Below are 24,334 nucleotides of genomic sequence, written 5' to 3'. Positions count from 1 at the left end.
TTGATGTTTCACTCTGTTCGTGATAAGGGCAGCATAAGATTGAGAAAAGACAATTAATTTTTCAACGATATTTTACAGGAATTCACATTGTATTCAGTTTTCCAGTATGTGCACGAACAAATCAGTCCAAGAAGGTCTTTACCTTGAAACGTTAATTTTATTTCTTTCCTCAACTACCAGGTATTTCAGCATTTTTTTTAAACTTCATCTTTCCAGCAACTGCATTGTTTTAGTACCCCAGCACCTTTTTTCTCCCCTCTTCAACCTTCACCAATTTCTCCCAGTCTGCAGAACTAGTCTGTCATTCAGTCTCTCTTTGTTTCCACCCCATCACTGAAACATTCACTGTTCTATCCAATTCCATCCCAGGCCTTTCTCTGCAATTTAAAATATATACTTGATTTCTATGTTTTGATCAATTTGGATGAAAAGTCCTGAAACATTGACGTTTCCTCCCTCCACAGATGCTTTCTGAACTGCTGAGGATTTTCTCCATTTTGTTTTATATTCCTGCCATTAATGTATGCAATAACAAATTGTTGACATGTTAATGCAGATTAATTTCCAGCTATAAAATTAAAAAACAAATTTTCAACAACAAATTCTACATATTCTACAAATCACACACTGAATCTGTTAAGGAGTTTTGATTCAGACACCTCAATTTACCACATTAATATTTTAAATATAGACAAAACGTCAACTTCCAACATTTCAGCTTTTTACCAGAAAGCATTTACTGGAGAGAAATGGCCACTTGTTATTTTCTAAAACAAGCAGCCTGTTTGTAGATTGTGAGGTATCAACAAGCTAAACTAAGAACCACACATTATGCATTCTCCAAGAATAAGTGAACCAAGCAGTTAAAGGCTTAAAACAAATTAGAACGTTTGAAAACCCTGAATGAAGATGTTTGTGTAAATCAATTTTTAACCAGAGAAATAAAGAGAAAGAAGGTCCATAAAACGAGGGATCTTTAAGCTACTGATTCCATAACATTCCCTTGTTTTTTATGCCTCAGGCATATTTTTGCAACATTGTACAGTTAGATTTCAAGCATTTCCATGTACTAAAACCAGTATATTTCATATGCAAACAAATGCTCCACAAATTGACCTGTTTAGAATTTAAAATGATTTGAGGATTATTACTGGATTTCTCACATTTTCCAATCACTTCAACTGTAAAACAGCCAAACAGTGATAATAAATTGTCCATTTGATACACAATGTCCATACTGAACATGATGCCAAGTTAAACTACGCTTCCCTTCTTGTACGCGAGCAGTATCCCTCCATTCCCTGAATTTCCATCTGCCTAGCTAAAAGCCTCTTAAATATTCCCATCATATTTGCCTCCACTACTACCATGTTATAGACAGCCACCACTCTGTCAAAAAAATTGCCCTGCCCATCTCCTTAAAACTTTTGTTCATCTCACCTTAAAGGTATGCCCTCCAGTTTAGAGATCAAGTGTGGAAACAGGCCCTCCGAGTCCATGCCAACCATCAATCACTGGTTTCACATCCAACACACCACGAGTAATTTATAGAAGCCAATTAACTTACAAACTTGTTCATCTTTAGAATGTGGGTGGCACTCAGAGAAAACCCACAGTCACACGAAGAACACTCGTAGTCAGGATTGATCCAGGTCTCTGACAATCCGAGGCAGCTGCTATACCACTGCGCCACTGTGCCATCTTGGACATTTCCATTCAAGGGCTGTCTACCCTTTCTATCCAATCTCCCCTTGTACCTAATATCCTCTAATCCAGGCATCTTCTTCACCCTCTCCAAAGTGTCCACATCCTTCTAGTAATGGGGTGACCAGAATTCAAGACCCTAACCCATAAATGCAATCACACAACGTGTCTTCTTACCACTCTATCTACTTGTGTAAGCACGTTTAGGCAGCTATGAACTTGGTGCTCAAGATCCCTTTGTACACCAATGCTGTTAAAATTCCTGCCATTAACTGTATATCTTCCCTTTACATTTAACTGCCCAAAGTGCAACACCTCATACTTGCCCAGATTAAAATCCATCTCCCATATTTCCACCCATCACCAGTAGGTGATCTATATCCCATTACATACTTTAATTGCTTTCCACCAATTTTGGTGTCGACTTATTAACCAACCCATCTACATATATCCTCCAGATACAAAACGCTGGAGTAACTCAGCGGGTCAGGCAGCATCTCTGGAGAAAAGGAACAGGTAATATTTCGGATCGAGACCCTTCTCAGTCCTCGATATAAACAACATCTGCAGTTACTTACTATACATATACAGTGTCCTCCATAATGTTTGGGACAAAGACCCGTCATTTATTTATTTGCCTCTGTACTCCACAACTGTACCCCAAAGTCATTTTTTACATCACAAACAACAGTGGACTTAGCACAGATCCCTCTGAAACACCACCGGTCACAGACCTCCATCAAGAATTACAATCTTCCACCACATACCTCTGTTTTCTCTGAGTAAGCTCGCTTTGAATCAAGATAGCCAAGTTACCATGGATCCCATGCATCTTAATCTTCTGGATCAGCCTACCATGAGGGACTTTAACAAGAGATCTTACTAAAATCCTTGTCAACAACATCCACCATCCAACTCTCATCGATTATCTTTGTTACTTCCTCAAAAAAAATCAATCGCGAGATGAACCTGCCACAGACAAAGCCATGCTGACGGTCCTTAATTAGCCCATCCCATTCCAATGTAAGCAAATCCTACCACAAAGCATCCTCTCCAATAACTTTTCTGCCACATATGTGAGGCTCAACGGCCGATAATTTTCTTGATTATCTGTACTTTCCCTCTTAAAAGAAAACATTGGCTACTCTCCAGTCCTCCGGGACCTCGACAATGGCTATAGAAAATACAAATAGTTTCATTGTCCCCAGCAAACTCCTCTCTTGTCTTGTCTCAATAACCTGGTTTAGATTTCATCAAGTCCTAGGGATTTATCTACCTTAATGTTCTTTAAAAGCCCCAACACAACCTCCTTCTTGATCTCAAACAGTCATTGCATATTAGTATTCCCCTCATTGCTCAGCATCCTCCTTGGTGAATGTATTTAGTAACTCATCCATATCCTCTGACTTCAAGTATAAATTCACTCTTTTATCCTTGAGTGGCTCTACCCTCTCCCTGGTTACCCTCTTATTTTTAATGTACGTGCAAAATCCTTTGGGATTTTCTTTGATTTTACTCTCCAATGACATTACTCAGCGGGACAGGCAGCATCTCTGGAGAAAAGGAACGTGACGTTTCGTGTCGGCGGCAGCTGTATTGCGGGGCAATGATATTAGGTGCGTGGTGACGAAGGGTTGGAGCGAAAGATGGGCCCCGTACAGCAGCGGCCACGACAGCGGCTCCATCTCCTCTTCCTCCCGCACCCCGCCCACCCTGATAGCGGCCGCTGCTTGCCACTCTGCCAACGGCACTTTCAAATCAAACCCTCTTGCACGCCGAGGCCAGGAGACGGGAGGGAGGTGGAGGCCAGGAGGAGGGAGGGAGGTGGAGGCCTCCTTCCGCTGTCAGAAGCGGGGTGGGGGAGGAAGAGGAGATGGAGCCGCTGTCGTGGCCGCAGCTGCCGCTGTGCGGGGTCCATCATTCGCTCCGACACTTCGTCACCACGCACCTAATATCATTGCCCTGCAATACAGCCGCCGCCGACACAAAACATCACGTTCCTTTTCTCCAGAGATGCTGCCCGACCCGCTGAGTTACTCCAGTTTTTTGTGTCTATCTTCGGTATAAACCAGTATCTGCAGTGCCAAGGCAGGCAAAATGACTCGGCTTTAGGTTGCCCGGCGGCACTTTGGGTGGTCAATGGCACCCGGACAACCGCTAATTTCGAGCCCTGATAGTGTTAATGTGCGGGGATTGCTGGCCGGCGCGGACTCAGTGCGCCGAAGGGCCTGTTTACACACTGTATCTCTAAACTAAAAACTACACTAATTTTCATTATTTTTGAAATTCATAACCCCAGTTGCTGTTTGAGCCAGTGCAACATAAATATATAAATGACTTGCTCTATTTATTAGTAAGATCCATTATATTAGTTGTAAACCAATCTAAAAATGATTAATTATAGCAAGAGGTTGGACTTTATTGCCTTCCATCACAGTGAGGAACGTGGGGGATCCGCTGTGGTGGATGTTTATGTTAACTTTTATGTAGTTGTGTGTCTTGTTGCTTTTTTTAAAAAGTATGGCTGTATGGTAATTCGAATCTCTTAATTGGTACATGTGAGAATAAACTGACCTTGAAACTTCAAACGTTTTCCTAGTGGAACTAAAACCATCTAAAACTGCAGCTGCCATTAAAAGAACCAATACCATTTTCATTTTGAAAGTAGCACAGTCACAATGCAAACTGGAATATATTTGTGTCTTTTCACAATACTGGAGCGATTTTGAGGAACAAGATTATTTTTTCCGTTTTTTACACCAATATAGTCAAGTCAAGTCAAGTTTATTTGTCACATACACATACGAGATGTGCAGTGAAATGAAAGTGGCAATGCTCGCGGACTTTTGTGCAAAAGACAAACAACAAAACAACCAAACAAATTATAAACACAATCATAACACACATATTCTTTTACATAATAAATAATGGAAGGAAAAACGTTCTGTAGAGTTAGTCCCTGGTGAGATAGGCGTTTACAGTCCGAATTGCCTCTGGGAAGAAACTCCTTCTCAACCTCTCCGTTCTCACTGCATGGCAACGGAGGCGTTTGCTTGACCGTAGCAGCTGGAACAGTCCGTTGCAGCGGTGGAAGGGGTCTCCCATGATTTTGTTTGCTCTGGAGTTGCACCTCCTGTTGTATAGTTCCTGCAGGAGGGTGAGTGAAGTTCCCATAGTGCGTTCGGCCGAACGCACTACTCTCTGCAGAGCCTTCTTGTCCTTGGCAGAGCAATTCCCAAACCAGATGGTAATGTTCCCGGACAAGATGCTTTCCACCGCCGCTGCGTAGAAGCACTGGAGGATCCTCGGAGACACTCTGAATTTCCTCAATTGCCTGAGGTGGTAAAGGCGCTGCCTTGCCTTACTCACCAGTGCTGAGGCGTGTGATTCCCATGTCATATCCTCAGAGATGTAGACTCCCAGATATTTAAAACAGTTCACCCTATCCACAGGATCCCCATTTATCCTCAATGGAGTGTACGTCCTCGGATGATGTGCCCTCCTAAAGTCCATGATCAGCTCCTTCGTTTTTTTGATGTTCAAGAGGAGGCTGTTATCCTGGCACCAGAGTGCTAGATCAGCCACCTCATCCCGGTAGGCCTTCTCATCGTTGTCTGAGATCAGGCCCACCACCACAGTGTCATCAGCAAACTTAATTATTGAATTGGAGCTGAACCTAGCCACACAGTCATGTGTGTACAGGGAGTACAATAGGGGGCTGAGGACGCAACCCTGGGGCGATCCTGTGCTCAGGGTGAGGGACTCTGATGTATTCCCTCCCATCTTGACTACCTGGGGCCTGGCGGTGAGAAAGTCCAGGACCCAGGCACACAGGGAGGTGTTGAGCCCCAATTCCATTAGCTTCCCGGCCAGTCTGGTGGGGACTATCGTGTTGAAGGCTGAACTGTAGTCTATGAACAGCATCCTCACGTAGCCCCCCTTCTGGCTGTCCAGATGGGAGAGAGCGGTGTGCAAGACCTGGGAGACCGCATCGTCCGTGGACCTGTTCGGACGGTATGCGAACTGCAACGGGTTCATGTTCCGAGGGAGGAAGGCGCAGATGTGATTCTTCACCAGCCTCTCAAAGCATTTCATGACTACCGAGGAAAGGGCCACCGGGCGGTAGTCATTCAGACAGGCTGGGGAGGCATTTTTTGGTACCGGTACAATGATGGATTTTTTGAAGCAGGCAGGGACCACGGACTTGTCCAGGGAGAGGTTGAATAATGTAGTGAGCACTGGAGCTAGCTGCGTAGCACAGGACTTGAGTACTCGCCCCGAGATGCCATTGGGGCCTGCAGCTTTTCTCGTGTTCACCCGTGTCAGTGCCCTCCTCACGTCGTGCTCGGACAGCGAGAATGTGTGCACATTCCTCCCTTCAGCTTCGGTAGCCAGCCCGCTGGCGGTATTGTCGATAGTCGGCAGACCTGGAGTGGTATTGCCCCTCTCGAAACGAGCGTAAAAGGAGTTCAGGTCGTCAGCTAGGGAGGTGCCGGCACATGCGGATGAGGGAGGGGTGCTTCGGTAGTTGGTTACAATCCGTAGCCCCTGCCACAGGCTTCTGGTGTCCTGCTGCTCCATCTGTAACTCCATCTTGTCCCTGTATCTTCTCTTTGCGTCCTTCACTGCCCTTCGCAGTCGGTAGGACTCTGCCTTGTAGACGTCCATGTTTCCTGATGCCAGGCCCGAGTCGTAGGCAGCGGTGCGAGCAGTCAGGGCCACACGAACAGACCTGTCTACCCAGGGTTTTTGGTTCGGAAAGGTGCTTACCCTTACCGTGGGGACGATGTTGTCGGTTACTGTTGCGATGAAGTCCGTGACTGCTTCTGCGAACTCACTGACGTCACTGGAACTTGCTTCGAACATATTCCAGTCGACATCACTCAGTGCATCTTGCAGCATGGCCTCTGACTGGTCGGACCACCGCTTTACGTCCCTCGTCTCTACCGCTTCCTGAACTATCCTCTGTTTATACTCCGGCAACAGGAAAATAGCAGCGTGGTCAGATTTTCCTAGGGGAGGGAGTGAAACGGCCTTGTAGCCTTTCCTGAACGGTGTGTAGCAGTGGTCCAAAGTTCTCTCACGTGAGGGGTTGGTAGAAGTTCGGCATAACCTTCTTAAGATTTGATTTATTAAAATCTCCAGCCACCACCATAGCCGCATCCGGGTACTTGTTTTGATGTCGACATAGCACATCGTGTAGGGCCGAAAGTGTCCGTCAGTGTCCGTTCTGAACAAAAATCTACCCATCATGTGAAACCGTATAAATAACATATAAATTAGTTAACTTCAAGACCAAAAGTCATAAACATATTTCATGGCAGACAAATTTCTATCGTTTTACCACCAATTTGGACACCAAAAATGGGACATTAAAAACTCTGCCACATTTAGTCATGAATATTTAATTCATAAATAAACTTCATATGGCCCCTCATACATATGCGTTTTGATAATGATCTAGGGAAATATCTTCATCAATACCAGGAGAAAAATACAGTAACATAAAGACAATACAGTAAAGATCCCGTAACCGTCGTTGTGCTTGGTGTCCATTGTGACGACTGTTATCGGGTTTGGTAACTCCGTAAGATAAATCACGAAGGCTCCAAACCTCTAATGCTTTTCAAAAACCCAAAGAGGTATCCTATGGTAGTAACAATTTTTGGACGAGTTAATTTTTTTTCCTTATTTTCCAATTTAATACATCCAAAAACATTGTGGTGTCAAAAAAACGCAACGACCGTTTACAATATATTTTCCGACCTCACCCGCTGAGTTTCTCCAGCATTTTTGTCTACCTTCGATTTTTCCAGCATCTGCAGTTCTTTCTTAAACATTTGGACATAAATTGGTCATCTAACTTAAGAAACTGAGCCAATCTTCAATTTGGCAACACACTGTCTCTTAGAAACATCGAAACATAGAAAATAGGTGCAGGAGTAGGCCATTTGGCCCTTTGAGCCTGCACCGCCATTCAATATGATCATGGCTGATCATCCAACTCGGTATCCCGTACCTGCTTTCTCTCCATACCCCCTGATCCCTTTAGCCACAAGGGCCACATCTAACCCTCTTAAATATAGCCAATGAACTGGCCTCAACTACATTCTGTGACAGAGAATTCCAGAGATTCACTACTCTCGTGACCTCAACTGCCTAGCAACCTCCCTATTGTAAAAAGACACATTTAGACTATGAATTTCAGAAATCAATGAATCAGGTATGAAAGCTACATAGATTGCCAGGTTAAAATGAGCATACAAACTTTTCTAAAAATAAACGAGATTATGGAATTATTCAAACTATTCTAACTGTGCTGAATTGGCACAGAATCATATATCAAAACTATTTTTTATGAGCCCAGTAAAATATTACTCCAAGTTAAAAAAAATATTTACTGTGCAGGAGTTCTGTAGTCCACTGTCTATGACAAATGCTCACTGATCAGGTGGAAGACTGTCATCCCCTTTCTTCATTCACTACATTTCAAATAATTTTACAAGAGAGCACTGCTATCCAAGGGTCTCAACCCAAAACATCACCCATTCCTTCTCTCCAGGGATGCTGCCTGTCCCGCTGAGTTACTCCAGCATTTTGTGTCTACCGACTGATATCCAAGATTCTAACCCTGCTCAATGTTGAAATAATGTCTGTATAAAGGAACCGATACTTTTCCACCATAAATCTTTAATCACATATTAAAATTCAAAACCACTTGAGAAGGGCTAGGAACTTTACTACATGTAATAGGATTCCTATATGAAGCACATGATCCATCACCTAAATTCTATAAGATAAATGTATAGGCAGATCTGCCTAGACATTAAAACTGTCCAAAACCACGCTGTTTCTTCCAGCATTGCAGGTGGCTCAATCTTCTGGTAGGAGGCTTGCGTCCACCCAGCTACAAGGCCTGTGTTTTTAATCTAGATTGCAGGTTCCACCCCTGAACAGCCTTGACAACAGGCAAGGATCTGCCTCCCACAGCTCACTGATTATCAAATGAAAATGAACCGGCAAACCATTGCTGATTTATCAAGATCAAAGGTGTAACCTACATGTTCTAATGCATTTAAGGTTTGAAATTATTTCCCAACACCAATAGACAATAGGTGCAAGAGTAGACCATTTGAACCAGTACAGCCATTCAAAGTGATCATGGCTGATCATCCACACTCAGTACCCCGTATCTAGCTTTCTCTTGAAAGTACCCAAATAACTGGCCTCCACCACCCTCTGAGGCAGAAAATTCCACAGACTCTCAACTCTCTGTGTGAAGAAGTGTTTCCTTGTCTCCATTCTAAATGGCTTACCCCTTATTCTGGGGCACTATGCCCCCTGGTTCTGGACTCCCCCAACATCGGGAGCATGTTCCCTGTAATTCTATAATGGTGTAATAGTATATTCTGCACTCTTTTCTTGCACTATCTGTTATACTTGTGTCTGGCTTGATTATATTTGTGTATATTTGACTTCCCAGCTGTCGTCAGGCAATGGAACCAACCTACCAACAACTAGAAAGCAGTCGTGAACTACTATCTATCTCATTGGAGACCCTTGGACTATCTTTGATTGGACTTTATTGAGCTTTGTCTTGCACTGAAGTGTTATTCATGTTATTCCCTTTATCGTGTATCTGTACACTGTGGCTGGTTTGATTATAATCACGTATTGACTTTCCACCGACTGGTTAGTACACAACAAAAGCTTTTCACTATCTCGGTGCACGTGTCAAAAATCTAAACTCAAACCTGTCCAAGTGTCTTTTAAATGTTGTTATTGTAGCTCTGCCTCAACTACGTCCTCTCATTCCATATACCCACTATCCTCTGAATAAAATAGTTACCCCTCAGGTTCCTATTAAATCTTTCTCCTCTCACCTTAAAGCTATATCCTCTGGCTTTTGAGCTTCAACCTTGGGTAAAAGTAAGTAAGTAAGTTTATTGGCCAAGTATTCACATACAAGGAATTTGCCTTGGTGCTCTGCCCACAACATAACATACAGTGACAGTTACGAATGACTGAGAAAACACTAAACATTAATAATAATAAGACATTAATGATAAAACACCATTGATCAAGCATGCGAACCAACAAAATACCAGATCAAAGGGAGGCTACAGATTTTTGGCTGTTGAGTAGAGCAACTACTTGTGGATAAAAACTGTTTTTATCTGGCTGTGGCTGCTTTGACAGTCCAGAGTCCCCTTCCAGAGGGAAGTGATTCAAAGAGTTTGTGGCCAGGGTGAGAGGGGTCAGAGATGATTTTGCCCGCTCGCTTCCTGGCCCTTGCAGTGTACAGTTCATCAATGGAGGGAAAGTTGCAGCCAATAATGTTCTCTGCTGATCGGACGATTCGCTGCAGCCTCCAGGTGTCGTGCTTGGTGGCTGAGCCAAACCAAACCAGATGGAGTAGGCGAGAACCAACTCTACGATGGCCATGTAGAATTGGACCATCATTGCCTGTGGCAGATTGTGCTTCCTCAGCTGCCGCAGGAAGTACATCCTCTGTTGTGCCTTTTTGACTGTGGAGTCGATGGTAGCCCCACTTAAGGTCCTTGGACATTACGGTTCCCAGGAACTTTAAAGACTCCACAGATGTGACTGTGGTGTTGTTTATGGTGAGTGGGGTGAGGGGAGGGGGAGTTCTCCTAAAGTCTACAATCAATTCCACTGCCTTAAGAGCATGAGCTCTAGGTTGTTGCTACGGCACCAGGACACCAGCTGTGACACTTCCTGTCTGCAGGCAGATTACTCCCCATCCTGGATCAGTCCAATCAGGGTTGTGTTGTCCGCAAACCAGAGACAAAGGACTGTGCATTAATTATGTAATCTGTATATTTTCTTAAAGCAAGTTTAAAGGTTAAAAAAATTAATTGGAAAAAGTTTTCAGTCTGATGTGAAGTTATTGGCATCGCCATATTATCTCAAAATCCATTTCAGGGGCAAAGTTCAAAAGACCCACTGCACTCACCCGCTAAATGAACGGATTACAAGGGCAAACATCACACACTGGTTTGGTAAGCTTATCATAGAAATAAAGGTTGCATTATTACAAGGCTGCTTTTTCCATTATTATTTGAATTTTTGCACGGTTTGCTACCAAGTGCGGCGATTAGACCATGCTTTTTTTCACTATTACCGAATATTGTCAGGTGTCTCTTAAATTTCACCACCCTCGAAAATTCAACTCCAACTCCAACTAATGTTCACTACAAGTTTACACACAAGCTTTGATCATCAGGAATATCTATTTCAGTGCAGATTTGCATTAATCAAATCTTCATCATCGTCGCTAACAGTTTTCGCAATCTTTCTCGCTGCATTACTGAACCTCATTGCTAACAAGTTTCCTGTCAGAATGTGGATAATGGACAGGAAATTGTTGAAGCTACATCGTTTCCACTTCATAACCAAGGCCACTCCAGCCTCAATTAATGAACAGCAATCTGCTGACGACAATTGTCTCATTCACAGACTGAGCACCAAGTTACTGACTACTTGTTCGCTGAAGCCAAGCAAGTAAAACTGCAGATAATGTTGAAAAAAACCTCAGCCAGTCATGCAGCATCTTGGAAAGAGAAAATTGGACAGTGCTTCTGGTCCGTGACTCTTGCTCCCAATTGAGAAAGTTCTTCAGATCGGAGAGTCACTGACCAGAGGCACCTACTGTTTTATCTACAATTGGACGGGTTCTTCCAACATTTCTATTTTTGTAATGGTCAGTAGCAGATTGGAAAATAGGTCTCTATACAACATCTGCAAACTAAAAAGTTTTTAACAAAACTGTCATTGTACAACACAGCACCCTGTATCTCCCTCTCCAATGAAGCTCCTTTAAATAAAATGGAGCAGTAACAGTATGTTCGGAGTTACCTCTCAGTGTGGGAAGACAATGACAAAAGTCACCATTGTTTTCAATACACCAGCAATATGAAAACAATCAAGCCATCAATCCTGACATGAGGGGGGGGGGGGGGGGGGGGGGGGGGGGGGGAGAGCGAGAGCGAGAGAGCGAGAGAGAATGGTGGGTAGATGGAATGATCTGCCAAAGGAAGAGTGCAATTACGATGTTTAAAAGACATGTGGACAGGCGCATGGAAAGGTAGGATTTAGAGGGATAAGGGCGGTGTCTTCCCTCCTACAGTAGGGAGTTTTCGCATTTTTCAGCTTGGAATTGTGAAATCTGGTGCATCCTGCGGCGAGCCTTTTAACTTACACTTGAATGCAACATTTATGCTTAAATTGGATTAGGTATGAATAAGGTTTTGGCTAAATTACATTCTTAATTAACTCCACAATAGAGCCAGGCTCTGATCAACCTTATGACCTTAGTATATTTGTATAGAAATCAGATTATAATTCATGCTGTTATGCATATATATATATATATGCATATATATATATATGCATATATATATGCATATATATATATATGCATATATATGCATATGCATATATATATGTGCATATATATATATATATATATATATATATACATACATATATACATACATACATACATACATATATATATATAGCCACATATTCAAACAAGCGTGTAGTTCAATGAAATGTAAAACATACTAGACCAAGTGCAGACCCGTTGGGTCTGTTCCCCCAACGTGCGGTGGTGGGGGTGGGGGAGGCGGCATGCAGCATCATACATTAACTATCCCCCGACCCCCCCCCCCCCCACACTCACGCTAATTCCCCCCTTGATATTATATTATATATAGAGGAGGGGGGGGGGGAGAGAGGAGAGGGGGAGGGGGAAAAGAGAGGAGAGGGAAAAGAGAGGAGAGGGGGGGGAAGAGAGGAGGGGGGGAGGAAAGAGAAGAGAGGGGAGGGGGAGGGGGAAGAGAGGGAGGGGGGGGGGAAGAGAGGAGAGGGGGGGGAAGAGAGGAGAGGGGAGGGGGGGAAGAGAGGAGAGGGGAGGGGGGGGAAAGAGAGGGAAGGAGAGGTGAGGGGAGGGGAGGAGAGAGAAAAAGAGATAGAAAGAAAGATAAATAGAGGGAGAGAGAGGGGGGAAGAGAGGAGAGGGGAGGGGGGAAGAGAGGAGAGGGGAGGGGGGAAGAGAGGAGAGGGGGGGGGGGAGAGAGGAGGAGGGAGGGGGGAGAGGGGGAGGGGAGAGAGGGAGGGGGGAGAGGAGAGAGGAGAGGGGGGGGGGAGAGAGGAGAGGGGGGGGGGGAGGAGAGAGAGAGAGGAGAGGGGGGGGGGGGAGAGAGAGGAGAGGGGGAGAAGAGAGGAGAGGGGGGGAGAGAGAGAGAGGGGGGGAAGAGAAGAGAGGGGGGGGAGAGAGGGAGGAGGGGCGGGGGGGAAGAGAGGAGAGGGGGGGGGAGAGGATAGGAGAGGGGGGGGGAAGAGAGGAGAGGGGGGGGAAGAGAGGAGAGGGGGGGGGGAAGAGAGGAGAGGGGGGGAGAGGGAGGGAGGGGGGGGGGGGGGAAGAGAGGAGAGAGGGGGGGGAAGAGAGGAGAGGGGGGGGGGGAAGAGAGGCGAGGGGGGGGAGAGAGGAGAGGGGGGGAGAGGAGGAGAGGGGGGAGAGAGAGGAGAGGGGGGGGAAGAGAGGAGAGGGGGGGGGGAGAGGGAGAGGGGGGGGGAGAGAGGAGAGGGGGGGAAGGAAGAGGGAGAGGGGGGGGGGGACGGAGAGGGGGTGAAGAGAGGAGAGGGGGGAGGGGGGGAAGAGAGGAGAAGGGGGGGGGGAAGAGAGGAGAGGGGGGGAAGAGAGGAGAGGGGGGGAAGGAGGAGGGGGGGGGAAGAGAGGAGGGGGGGGGGAGAGGAGGAGAGGGGGGGGGGGCGGAGAGAGGAGGAGGGGGGGGGGAGAGGAGAGAGGGGGGGAAGAGAGGAGAGGGGGGGGGGAAGAGAGGAGAGGGGGAAGAGAGGAGAGGGGGAAGAGAGGAGGAGGGGGGAAGAGAGGAGAGGGGGGGGGGGAGAGAGGAGGAGGGGGAGGGGAGAGAGGAGAGGGGGGGGAGAGAGGAGAGGGGGGGGAGAGAGGAGAGGGGGGGGGGGAGGGGAGGGGGGGGGGGGAGGGGAGAGGGGAGGAGAGGGGGGGGGGGGGGAGAGGAGGAGGGGAAAGAGGAGGGGAGGGGAGGAGAGGGGGGGGGGGGAGAGGGGGGGGGGGGGGGGGGGGGGGAGGGGGAGGGGAGGGGAGGGGGGGGAGGGGAGAGGAGTAGAGAGGGGGGGGGAGGGGAGGAGAGAGGGGGGGGGGGGAGGGGGGGGGAGAGGGGAGGGGGGGGGGGGAACGAGAGGAGGGAGGGGAGGAGGATGGAAGGGAGCGGGGGGGAGGGGGGGGGGGGGGAGAGGGGGAGGGGGGGGGAAGAGAGGGAGAGGGGGGGGGGAGAGAGAGAGGAGAGGGGGGGGGAAGAGAGGAGAGGGGGGGGGGAAGACGAGGAGGGGGGGAGGAGAGGGAGGGGGGGGGGGAAGAGAGGAGATGGGGGGGGGGAAGAGAGGAGAGGGGGGGGGAAAGAGAGGAGAGGGGGGGGAAAGAGAGGAGAGAGGGGGGGAAGAGAGGGAGAGGGGGGGGAAGAGAGGAGAGGGGGGGTAAAGAGAGGAGAGGGGGGGGAAGAGAGGAGAGGGGGGGAGGAAAGAGAGGGAGAGGGGGGAAGAGAGGAGAGGGGGAAGAGAGGAGAGGGGAAGAGAGGGGGGGGAAGAGAGGGGGGGAAGAGAGGGGGGGAAGAGAGGGGGGGAAGAGAGGGGGGGGAAGAGAGGGGGGGAAGAGAGGGGGGGAAGAGAGGGGGGGGAAGAGAGGGGGGGGAGAGAGAGAGAGAGAGAGGAGCAGAGGAGGGGGGGGAAGAGAGGAGAGGGGGGGGGAAGAGAGGAGAGGGGGGGAAGAGAGGAGAGGGGGGGAAGAGAGGAGAGGAGAGGGGGAGGGAGAGGAGGGAGGGGGGGGAGAGGAGAGGGGGGGAGAGAGGAGAGGGGGGGGGAGGAGAGGGGGGGGAGAGAGGAGAGGGGGGGGGAGAGAGGAGAGGGGGGGAGAGAGGAGAGGGGGGGAGAGAGGAGAGGGGGGGGAGAGAGGAGAGGGGGGGGGAGAGAGAGGAGAGGGGGGAGAGGGGGAGAGAGAGAGGGGGGGGAGAGAGGAGAGGGGGGGGAGAGAGGAGAGGGGGGGAGAGAGAGAGAGGGGGGGAAGAGAGGAGAGGGGGGGAAAGAAGAGAGGAGAGGGGGGGAAGAGAGGAGGAGGGGGGGGAAGAGAGGGAGAGGGGGGGGAAGAGAGGAGAGGGGGGGAAGAGAGGAGGAGGGGGAAGGAGAGAGGAGAGGGGGGGGGAAGAGAGGAGAGGGGGGGAAGAGAGGAGAGGGGGGGAAGAGAGGAGAGGGGGGGAAGAGAGGAGAGGGGGGAAGAGAGGAGAGGGGGGGAAGAGAGGAGAGGGGGGGAAGAGAGGAGAGGGGGGAAAGAGAGGAGAGGGGGGGAAGAGAGGAGAGGGGGGGGGAAGCGAGGGAGGGGGGGGGAAGAGAGGAGAGGGGGGGGAAGAGAGGAGAGGGGGGAAGAGAGGAGAGGGGGGGAAGAGAGGAGAGGGGGGAAGAGAGAGGAGAGGGGGGGGAAGAGAGGAGAGGGGGGGAAGAGAGGAGAGGGGGGGACAGAGAGGAGAGGGGGGGAAAGAGAGGAGAGGGGGGAAGAGAGGAGAGGGGGGGGGAAGAGAGGAGAGGGGGGGAAGAGAGGAGAGGGGGGGAAGAGAGGAGAGGGGGGGGAAGAAGGAGAGGAGAGGGGGGAAGAGAGGAGAGGGGGGGAAGAGAGGAGGGGGGGGAGAGGAGAGGAGGGAGTGAGGGGTGTGATGCTGAGAGGGTGGTGAGGTGAGGGGAGGGGGAGGAGAGGAGGAAGGGGGGAGACGAGAGGTGGCGAGAGGAGAGGAGGGGGAGAGAGAGAGTGCCTTTTTATTTCAACCCAAACAACCATTTGCAGGCGTTGCTTTTTTACTTTAACCATATTTTCATTTTCAAACCACATTAAAGGTACTTACTCATAGTTGTGTGGACATTTGTTCAGTTTTATTCACAGCTCAGAGAAACGTGACCCTCTGCCTTCCTCCAGCTTGCAGACTAATTGAGGCACACCACTTCCTGGTGTTATAGTCACTCCCCCCTGCCGACAGCAGGGGCAGCAGAGAGAATGGGGAATTTTGTAAAATCATTAATATCTCCGTCATATTTCATCGACGGGAAAAATCCTCGGCACACATACGGCGGAGGGGGGCTTCGAGCGAGGTGGCCAAAAATGACGGCCGTAGGTGGCGGCGTTCTCTCGGAAATCGCAGCACAGATCACCAAAAGCGGTAAAGAACAGAGATAGATAGATAGATAGATAGATAGATAGATAGATAGATAGATAGATAGATAGATAGATAGATAGATAGATAGATAGATAGATAGATCGATCGATCAAGCCAGGGACAATTTACAGAAACCAATTAACCTACAAACCTGCACTTCTTCCGGATGTGGGAGAAACCGGAATATCCGGAGAAATGTCCGGAGGTCATAGGGAGAATGTTCAAATTCAGTACAGACAGCACCTGAAGTCAGGATCAAATCTGGGTCTGTGGTCTAAGATAGCAACTCTACCGCTGCGCCACCGTGTCACCCCATTAAATTATTTTTTCTGTAATATATTTATTATGATGTCACGCCAATAAAGATGAACACAATTCTAATTTCTGCCCTTAATTGGATAACACACATCTCCAGTCATTGTGTTTTACATCTATATGGCTGGTTTTCAACTTCTTCAGTCTGAAAGTCTCGACTCGAAACATCACCCATTCTTTCTCTCCAGAGATGCTCCCTGTCCTGCTGAGTTATTCCAGCTTTTCGTGTCTATCTTCAGTTTAAACCAGCACCTGCAGTTCCTTCCTGCACACTTTGTTAAGCGAAACAGGTCGTATAATTCTCATATTATTCACCTCAACTACGTCTTTTCTTCACCTCGTTCGATTGTCACTGCTACCGTTCACACGTTATTACAGAATTCATTTTAACAGCAAATCAATGCTCTTAATATTGAGTATCAGTGCTGCAGTTATTTAATGAGCAACATTCACATCTATACGTTGGATTTATAGAAACATAGAAAATAGGTGCAGGAGTAGGCCATTCGGCCCTTCGAGCCTACACCGCCATTCAATATGATCATGGCTGATCATCCAACTCAGTATCCTGTACCTGCCTTCTCTCCATACCCCCTCATCCCTTTAGCCACAAGGGCCACACCTAACTCCCTCATATATAGCCAATGAACTGGCCTCAACTACCTTCTGTGGCAGAGAATTCCAGAGATTCACCACTCTCTGTGTAAAAAATGGTTTTCTCATCTCGGTCCTCCTTATCCTTAAACTGTGACCCCTTGTTCTGGACTTCCCCAACATCGGGAACAATCTTCCTGCATGTAGCCTGTCCAACCACTTAAGAATTTTGTAAGTTTCTATAAGATCCACCCTCAATCTTCTAAATTCTAGCGAGTACAAGCCGGTTTTACTTCTACTCGATCATATACATCACAAATTTGGTCAAGAGATATGTCCTTTGAAATGTTAACGTTAGTTCTGAAGTGGGAATGATAGATAATAATAATAAATACTTTATTGATCCCCTATTCAGGGGAAATGCAGATGTCCTTGCAGCACACTAATAAAAATACAACATACCATTAAAGAAGAAGTTTAACATTAAAACATAACATCCGCCCACAATGGTTCCCACTGTGGGGAAAGGCACAAAGTCCTGTCCCCATCCCCTTGTCCACCCATGGTCAGGCCTATTGAGGCCTCCACAGTCGCCGCTACGGCGGCCCGATGTTTCAGGCCTTCTTGCCCGGTGGTGGTGCTCCGGCGTCGGGAGAACCCTCTCAGCAGCTTGGGGTGCCTGGAACGGCCGCTTCCTTACCGGAGACCGTGGCTTCCAAGCCACCAGGGCCGCGCTGGACAGAGCTCCACCACTGGCGATCTCAGCAAGAGATCCCAGGCTCCCGATGTTCAAGTCAGCGCCGCAGCTGGCCGCTCCACAGACCCGCAACGCCGCGATGTTCAATCGGCAGGTCCCAGCATACTGGAGTTCCAGCGTGGCGACCCAGGCAAGGCATCGCCCGCTCCACGATAGCGCTCCAGCGCTGTGCCGACGCCGAAGCCGAGGTTCTGGCCAGGTCCCCTCAGGAAACGCCGCTCCAGGCCCTGCTGGTAGGCCGCGAGGACGGGTCGAAGGTGCTGCCCAGAGGAAGGCAGCCTCTCCGACCAGGTAGGGACTTGAAAAGCAGTTTCCCCTCCCCCACCCCCCACATATAAAAAGATTAGACCCCCAACTAACACACTTTTAACGTACTAAAAATTAAAAAAAATAAGTGAAAAAAACGGACAGCTGCAGGACAGGCAGCCGTACTGGACAGCGCCCCCTCTCTCCTTTTATCAATAATTTTTTTTAATCTGTTGCGTACAAACTGGGTATCTTCATTGCTGTTCGCACCACGTGCATCTAATCTGAATGTCCGGTAATGTGGCGTTTTGACACCTTTCAACATATTACCAAAAGAACATTTGCTGCAGTCATGTCCTTTGGCCATCTCTTGTCAGTTAATGTAATGTTTAACTTATCCCTCCTCTCGGCCACGGTGTGTGAGAGGGTTTGTTTTGAATGTGCCGTTGGCAGAGTGGCAGGCAGCGGCCGCTATCAGGGCGGGCGGGGTGCGAGAGAAGGAGGAGGTGGAGCCGCCGTCCTGGCCACTGCTGCCGCTCTGCGGGGCCCGTCATTCACTCCGACCTTTCGTCACCACACACCTAATATCTTTGCAATACAGCCGTCGCCGACACGAAACGTCACATTCCTTGTCTCCAGAGATGCTGCCTGACCCGCTGAGTTACTACAATTGTTTGTGTCCATCTTCGGTATAAACCAGTATCTGCAGTGCCAAGCCGGGCAAAATGACTCGGCGTTTAGGTTGCCCGGCAGCACTTTGGGTGGTCATTGGCACCCGGGCAACCGTTAATTTCGAGCCCTGCAGATTTTGGTTCCATGAATGTCAAATTAAATCATTAGTGCTGCAGTTGCATTGCCATTTTAAATAGTGTGATGGGCTTTAGACAAATTGCTCGTTCTTAATGGGAAACCCGCTGCCAGAAAACTATTCTCATTGGTGAGTGCGGAGGAAATCTGGAAGCCTTGGGAGAATTGAATTGCTCGTGACTTTATTTATTTATTTATTAAAATGGGGGGGTTAGCGTGAGAAATTCTGTGATCAGCGTGAGAGCGTGAACGTTTTGTGAAATGCGTGAGTCTCACGCTCAATGCGGGAGAGTTGGCAGCCCTGAGATAGCTGACGTTTCGGGTAGGGAACCCAGTCTGAAGAAGGGTCCCAATCCCAAATGTCAACCATTCATGTTTTCCAGAGATGCTGGCTGACCCACCAAGTTACTCCCAGTACTTTGTGTCTCATTCTTTGTAAAAAAGCATCTGCAGTTTTGTTCCCAGGCATAGTATTCAGCCTGGGCCAGCTGGCCCGAAGGGCCTGTTCCCGGAGACTCTGTTCTGCTGATCGGTTCAAGACAAACAAACCATGTGCGAGTTTTCAGCTGACTAAATCGACACAGTTAGTAGAAACTCCGAGAGAAAACAAAGTTAGCATTTAGAAATGCACAGTGAAATGAGCCGTGTAGTAACTGACCGATTCATAAGCGATAGGACATATCACGAGATAAGCTGAAGTATGTGCAAAACCGCACATTTCCTGCAGAGAACACACTACACCTTTGGACTGCAATACCGTGATTCATTAGTTAACCAGTGTTCAATTCGGTTACAGCTCACTGTCCCATTTCAGTGCACAATCGGGTTTTTAAAAAAAATATGAACTTTGCATTCAAAGTGCAACTTGAATGGGTTTTTTTTCTCCCGTTTGACAACACATCCACTATGCAAAACTTTCTCTTATGTTTCAGGAATACACAAACTCCTCAATCCCGCTGACTAGTAAACAAAATTAGTCTCGGTGCATGAGAACTTCATTGCACAGCTCATAATTTCTACATTAACCACAATTAGAGCGGCGAGGACCTCCCTCTCGCGGGCCGGTCGGTGGGCAGAACAACCCCCTGAGCAGTGGTCGATGTCGGTGGAAAGTTCACCTCGTGTGCTCGGTGGTCGGGGGTTGCAGGTGGGAGCTGTGAAGCTTGGGGGCTGAGGAGCTCGGTGGTCGGGGGATGGGGGCTGTGGGACTCAGTGGTTGCAGGTGGGGGCTGTAGGGCTCGGGGGATGGGGACTGAGGAGCTCGGTGGTCGGGGGATGGAGGCTGTGGGGCTCGGTGCCGGTGACCCGGGCCCTTCCCTTCCCTTCTCTCCGACTCCCAGACGACGCGACCCCGGGAACCGACCGAGTGAGTCGGTCCGGCTGCCGAAGCCCATCTTACCGTCCTCCAGCCGGACGAGCTGCGGCAAACGGTACGAGCTGACCAACAGGTCGAGGGGCCGAGTCACGCCGCTCCACTGCATCTCCTTGTTGCCGCCGAGTGTCTCCATGCCACCCGGCAGCCAAACGGGGGCGGCGAGCGCTCAACCGCGGGCTGCCATCCGGCCGCAAGGCCTCCCTGGGGCAGGCGGGCGTCGGGCTGAGCTGCTGCCGCTGTTGCTGGACGAGCTGTGGCGATGGGCTCCGGGACCCGCGCCCGCAACGCCATGCCAGGAATCACAGACTCGGGTCCAGCTGCCCGCCGTGCCTGTCGGGCGGAGGAGGAGCCGCGACACGACACGACGCGCCGACCGACCGCCTTTGCCTCCCCGGCTCGAGCCTTCCCTCAGGACGGAGCCCGCCCGTCAATGCGCAGTCGCGGCCAACCGCCAACCGCCACCCCGCTGCTGGCAGCGTTACTCCCTCCCAGGGAATGTTACCCTCCCCAGTTACTAACTTTCCCCACGTTTGCAGCATGATCTGCAGGGTATTTACATCGTTTTCTGTTTGTTTTTTTAAATGCAAACTATATGCGGATGTGTAATTGCTTTAGCTTCTCTTTTATTCACAGCATTACACTCTGCACTCATTCTGGGCACCACCCTTTCTCGATCACCGTGGCTTTTTGCATATCTTTCATTCGTTTTTCCTATATACCCTCTCTATCTCTCCTTTCCCTCTCCCTTGACTTTCAGTCTGAACAAGGGACTCAACCCGAAACTTCACCAATTCCTTTTCTCCAGATAGGCTGCCTGACCCGCTGAGTTAGTTCAGATGTTTATGTCTATCTTCGGTGCAAAGCTGTATCTGCAGTTCCTGCAAACTCATTCAGTATCACCACTTTTCCTTAACCCTTAAAGATTTTGTTTAAGAAGGATGGTGGAAAATCGAAGGTAGACACAAATGCAGGAGAAACTCAGCTGGTGATACAGCATCTATGGAGCGAAGGAAATAGGCAACGTTTCGGGTCGAAACTCTTCTTCAGATTTTGTTTACACCTCGCTTTGTTATTTCGACTCAATAGGCAATAGGTACAGGAGTAGGCTATTAGGCCCATTCACTGTGCTCATGGCTGATCTTCCACACTCAGTTGCCTGTTCCTGCCTTTTCCCCATATCCCCTGACTCCACTATCTTTAAGAGCTCTATCCAACTCTCTCTTGAAAGCATACAGAGAATTAGCCTCCATTGCGTCCTGAGGCAGAGAATTCCACAGATTCCCAACCCACTGTGTGAAAAGGTTTTTCCTCATCTCTGTTCTCACCCCTTATTCTTGAACTGTGGCCCCTGGTTCTGGACTCCCCCAACATCGGGAACATGTTTCCTGCCTCTAGTGTGTCCAAACCCTTAACAATCTTATATGTTTCAATAAGATCCTGGGACAGCGCTCCCGTGAGGGTGGTCCGGCGCGGGGCTGAGACGGCGCTCCCGTGAGAGCGGCCCGGCGCAGGGACGGTGCTCCAGTGGCTGAGGCGCCGTTCTGGCGGCGGCGACCTGAACCGGGGGTCGGCTGCGGGCCAGCAGGCGGCATCGTCGGGAGCTCGCAGGTCATAGGCTGGTGCCTGTTTTCCGGAGCTCCCATGGCAACAGCTGCATCCGCTGAACCGGAGGGCGATAGCTTCGACCACTCAGGGCCGCGGAGCTTGAACCGGCCCGTTCGTGGAGCTCGGTGAGCCGCGGGACTGACTTACCATCGCCCGGTGGGGTATCGCCTCAGTGCAGAGGGAGAAGAGGAGGGAAGAGACAGTAATCCTAAGATTTTTGCCTCACAGTGAGGAGGTGCCTGGTGAACTCATTGTGGTGGATGTTAATTTGTGTTTATTGTGTGTTTTGTTTATTATTACATGTATGGCTGCAGGCAACGGCATTTCGTTCAGACTGAAAGGTCTGAATGACAAATAAAGGATCTAATTCTAATTCTATACCCCTCCCATCCTTCTAAATTCCAGAGTATACAAGCCCAGCTGCTCCATTCTTTCAACATATGACAGTCCCGCCATCCCGGGAATTAACTTTGTGAACCTACGATGCACTCCCTCAATAGAAAGAATGTCCTTCCTCAAATTTGGAGACCAAAACTGCACACAATACTCCAGGTGTGGTCTCAATAGGGCCCTGTACAACTGCAGCAGGACCTCTTTGCTCCGATACTCAACTCCTTGTGTTATGAAGGCTAACATTCCATTTGCTTTCTTCATTGCCTGCGTGACTGATGAACAAGGACCCCCAGATCTCGTTGTACTTCCACTTTTCAGAACTTGACACCATTTAGATAATAATCTGCCTTCCTGTTTTTGCCACCAAAGTGGATAACTTCACATTTATCCACATTAAACTGCATCTGCCCACTCACCCAACCTGTCCAAGTCACCCTGCATTCTCATAGCATCCTCCTCACAGGTCGCACTGCCACCCAGCTTTGTGTCATCTGCAAATTTGCTAATGTTACTTTTAATCCCTTCATCTAAATCATTAATGTATATTGTAAATAGCTGCGGTCCCAGCACCGAGCCTTGTGGTACCCCACTAATCACTGCCTGCCATTCTGAAAGGGACTCGTTAATCCCTACTCTTTGTTTCCTGTCTGCCAACCAATTTTCTACCCATGTCAGTACCCTACCCCCAATACCATGTGCTCTAATTTTGCCCACTAATCTCCTATGTGGGACCTTATTAAATGCTTTCTGAAAGTCCAGGTACACTACATCCACTGGCTCTCCCTTGTCCATTTTCCCAGTTACAACTTAAAAAATTCCAGAAAATTAATCAAGCATGATTTCCCCTTCATAAATCCATGCTGACTCGGACCGATCCTGCTACTGCTATCATGGTAACATTTATAAATGTACCCATTTATATCCGTCATTTTCTTCTGCGTTTGTTATTCCACCTTAATTTTTCTAGATCCCATTTAATTTTATATTGTGGCGTTAGTCCCGGTTTTTCTGGATACCAGAAATCCTGTAGAGACATGAAGATTCAGAGTATCTCTCTGCACACATCCCCAGCCTGGAATCCCCCATTATCTACCCAATGTTCCTTCCCATTTTCGCACCTGCATGTTACAATTTGACAATATAATTCATAAACATGAGGTTATCTTGCACAGTTCTACCTTTTGTTGACTCCTCCACTTCCCTTATGCTAAATGACTTGATGATATTCCAACTGTAAGCCCCATCATTGTCTATTTAAAAACTGGAAAGATAGAATCATAATGTATGTTTTCCACCACAAATTACTGTTGATTCTGACTATCCACTGCCCTGCTTCATGAGATATTCTGTAAACATTGATGTCAGTTTGATGTTGAGTCAAACTTTCTGTTCTACACCCAGTGTTCCAAAGCTGGAAAGAGTGAAGAGAAGATTTACAAGGATGTTGCCAGGACTTGAGGACCTGTGCTACAGGAAGACAAGGACTTTATTCCTTGGTGCACAGGAGGCTGAGGGATGATCTTGTTGAGGTGTATATAATCATGAGGGGAATAGATAGGGTGAATGCACGTCAGGTTTTTTTGCACAAAGGGGGAATCAAGAACTAGAAATTTAAGGACATAGGTAAAAGTTTTAATAGGAACCCGAGGGGCAACTTTATCCACACAGATGGTGGTGGGTGCATGGAACAAGCTGCCAAAGGAAGTATTTGAGGTAGGTATAATAACAACATCTAAACAAGACACTTGGCTAGGTACATGGATAGAAAAGGTTGAGAGGGATATGGGCCAAACACTGACAATGGAGCATCTTGATCTCCATAAAATGTTTTTGTTCAATTTGACTCCATAACTAAATAATTGCATTGTTGTGTTGAATAAACAGTTGATCGTGAAAATCGGAATATATTAGTAAACAAGTTACAGTTCTCCCATGCCGTTGCTGCTTGAAAGTATTTAAAATGTAAATGTTATTTGGAAAAAAGAATTCCTGCAAACATCTAAGCTTCTTTGGATTTTCAGAAATATTTTTGCAAAAGTGAATATTACTCACTCCTTTTAGATAGATTTATCTGGTTTCCATCCTTCAGATTCTTTTGTGTTTATTTTAAATGCTGTTGCATTGAATTAAAGCTATATCAAGATCTAATTGTCATAATTTGTGGTTTATTGTTATGGTTCTCTCTAAACAGCCTCTGGAATGAATCTAGATTCCTTTTTATGATTCATTGACAGTTAATTAATTTCAACAATTACTGATGTTAATGCTTTTTAT

General features: G+C 48.1%; 1 protein-coding gene and 1 long non-coding RNA gene across 2 annotated transcripts in view; one reads left to right on the top strand and one right to left on the bottom strand.

Annotated features, from left to right (window-relative positions):
* garem (GRB2 associated, regulator of MAPK1) overlaps positions 1 to 20,445 on the bottom strand; it is a 92,718-nt gene extending 72,273 nt beyond the window's left edge. Inside the window, exon 1 of the mRNA XM_055634154.1 lies at positions 20,087 to 20,445. Coding sequence (XP_055490129.1) covers positions 20,087 to 20,195 — 109 coding nt within the window. The 5' untranslated portion in view covers positions 20,196 to 20,445. The remainder of the gene's footprint in view (positions 1 to 20,086) is intronic.
* On the top strand, positions 19,316 to 24,046 carry LOC129696336 (uncharacterized). The gene is made up of 2 exons (XR_008723316.1): positions 19,316 to 19,834; positions 21,497 to 24,046. It is a non-coding gene; the product is annotated as an uncharacterized LOC129696336 (long non-coding RNA).
* Positions 24,047 to 24,334: the final 288 nt, after the last annotated feature.

This window comes from Leucoraja erinacea, chromosome 4, assembly GCF_028641065.1.
Source record: "Leucoraja erinacea ecotype New England chromosome 4, Leri_hhj_1, whole genome shotgun sequence".
Taxonomy (NCBI): Eukaryota; Metazoa; Chordata; class Chondrichthyes; order Rajiformes; family Rajidae; genus Leucoraja; species Leucoraja erinaceus.
Note: the sequence above shows the minus strand (reverse complement) of the source record. Positions and strands in the feature narration are given on the sequence as shown.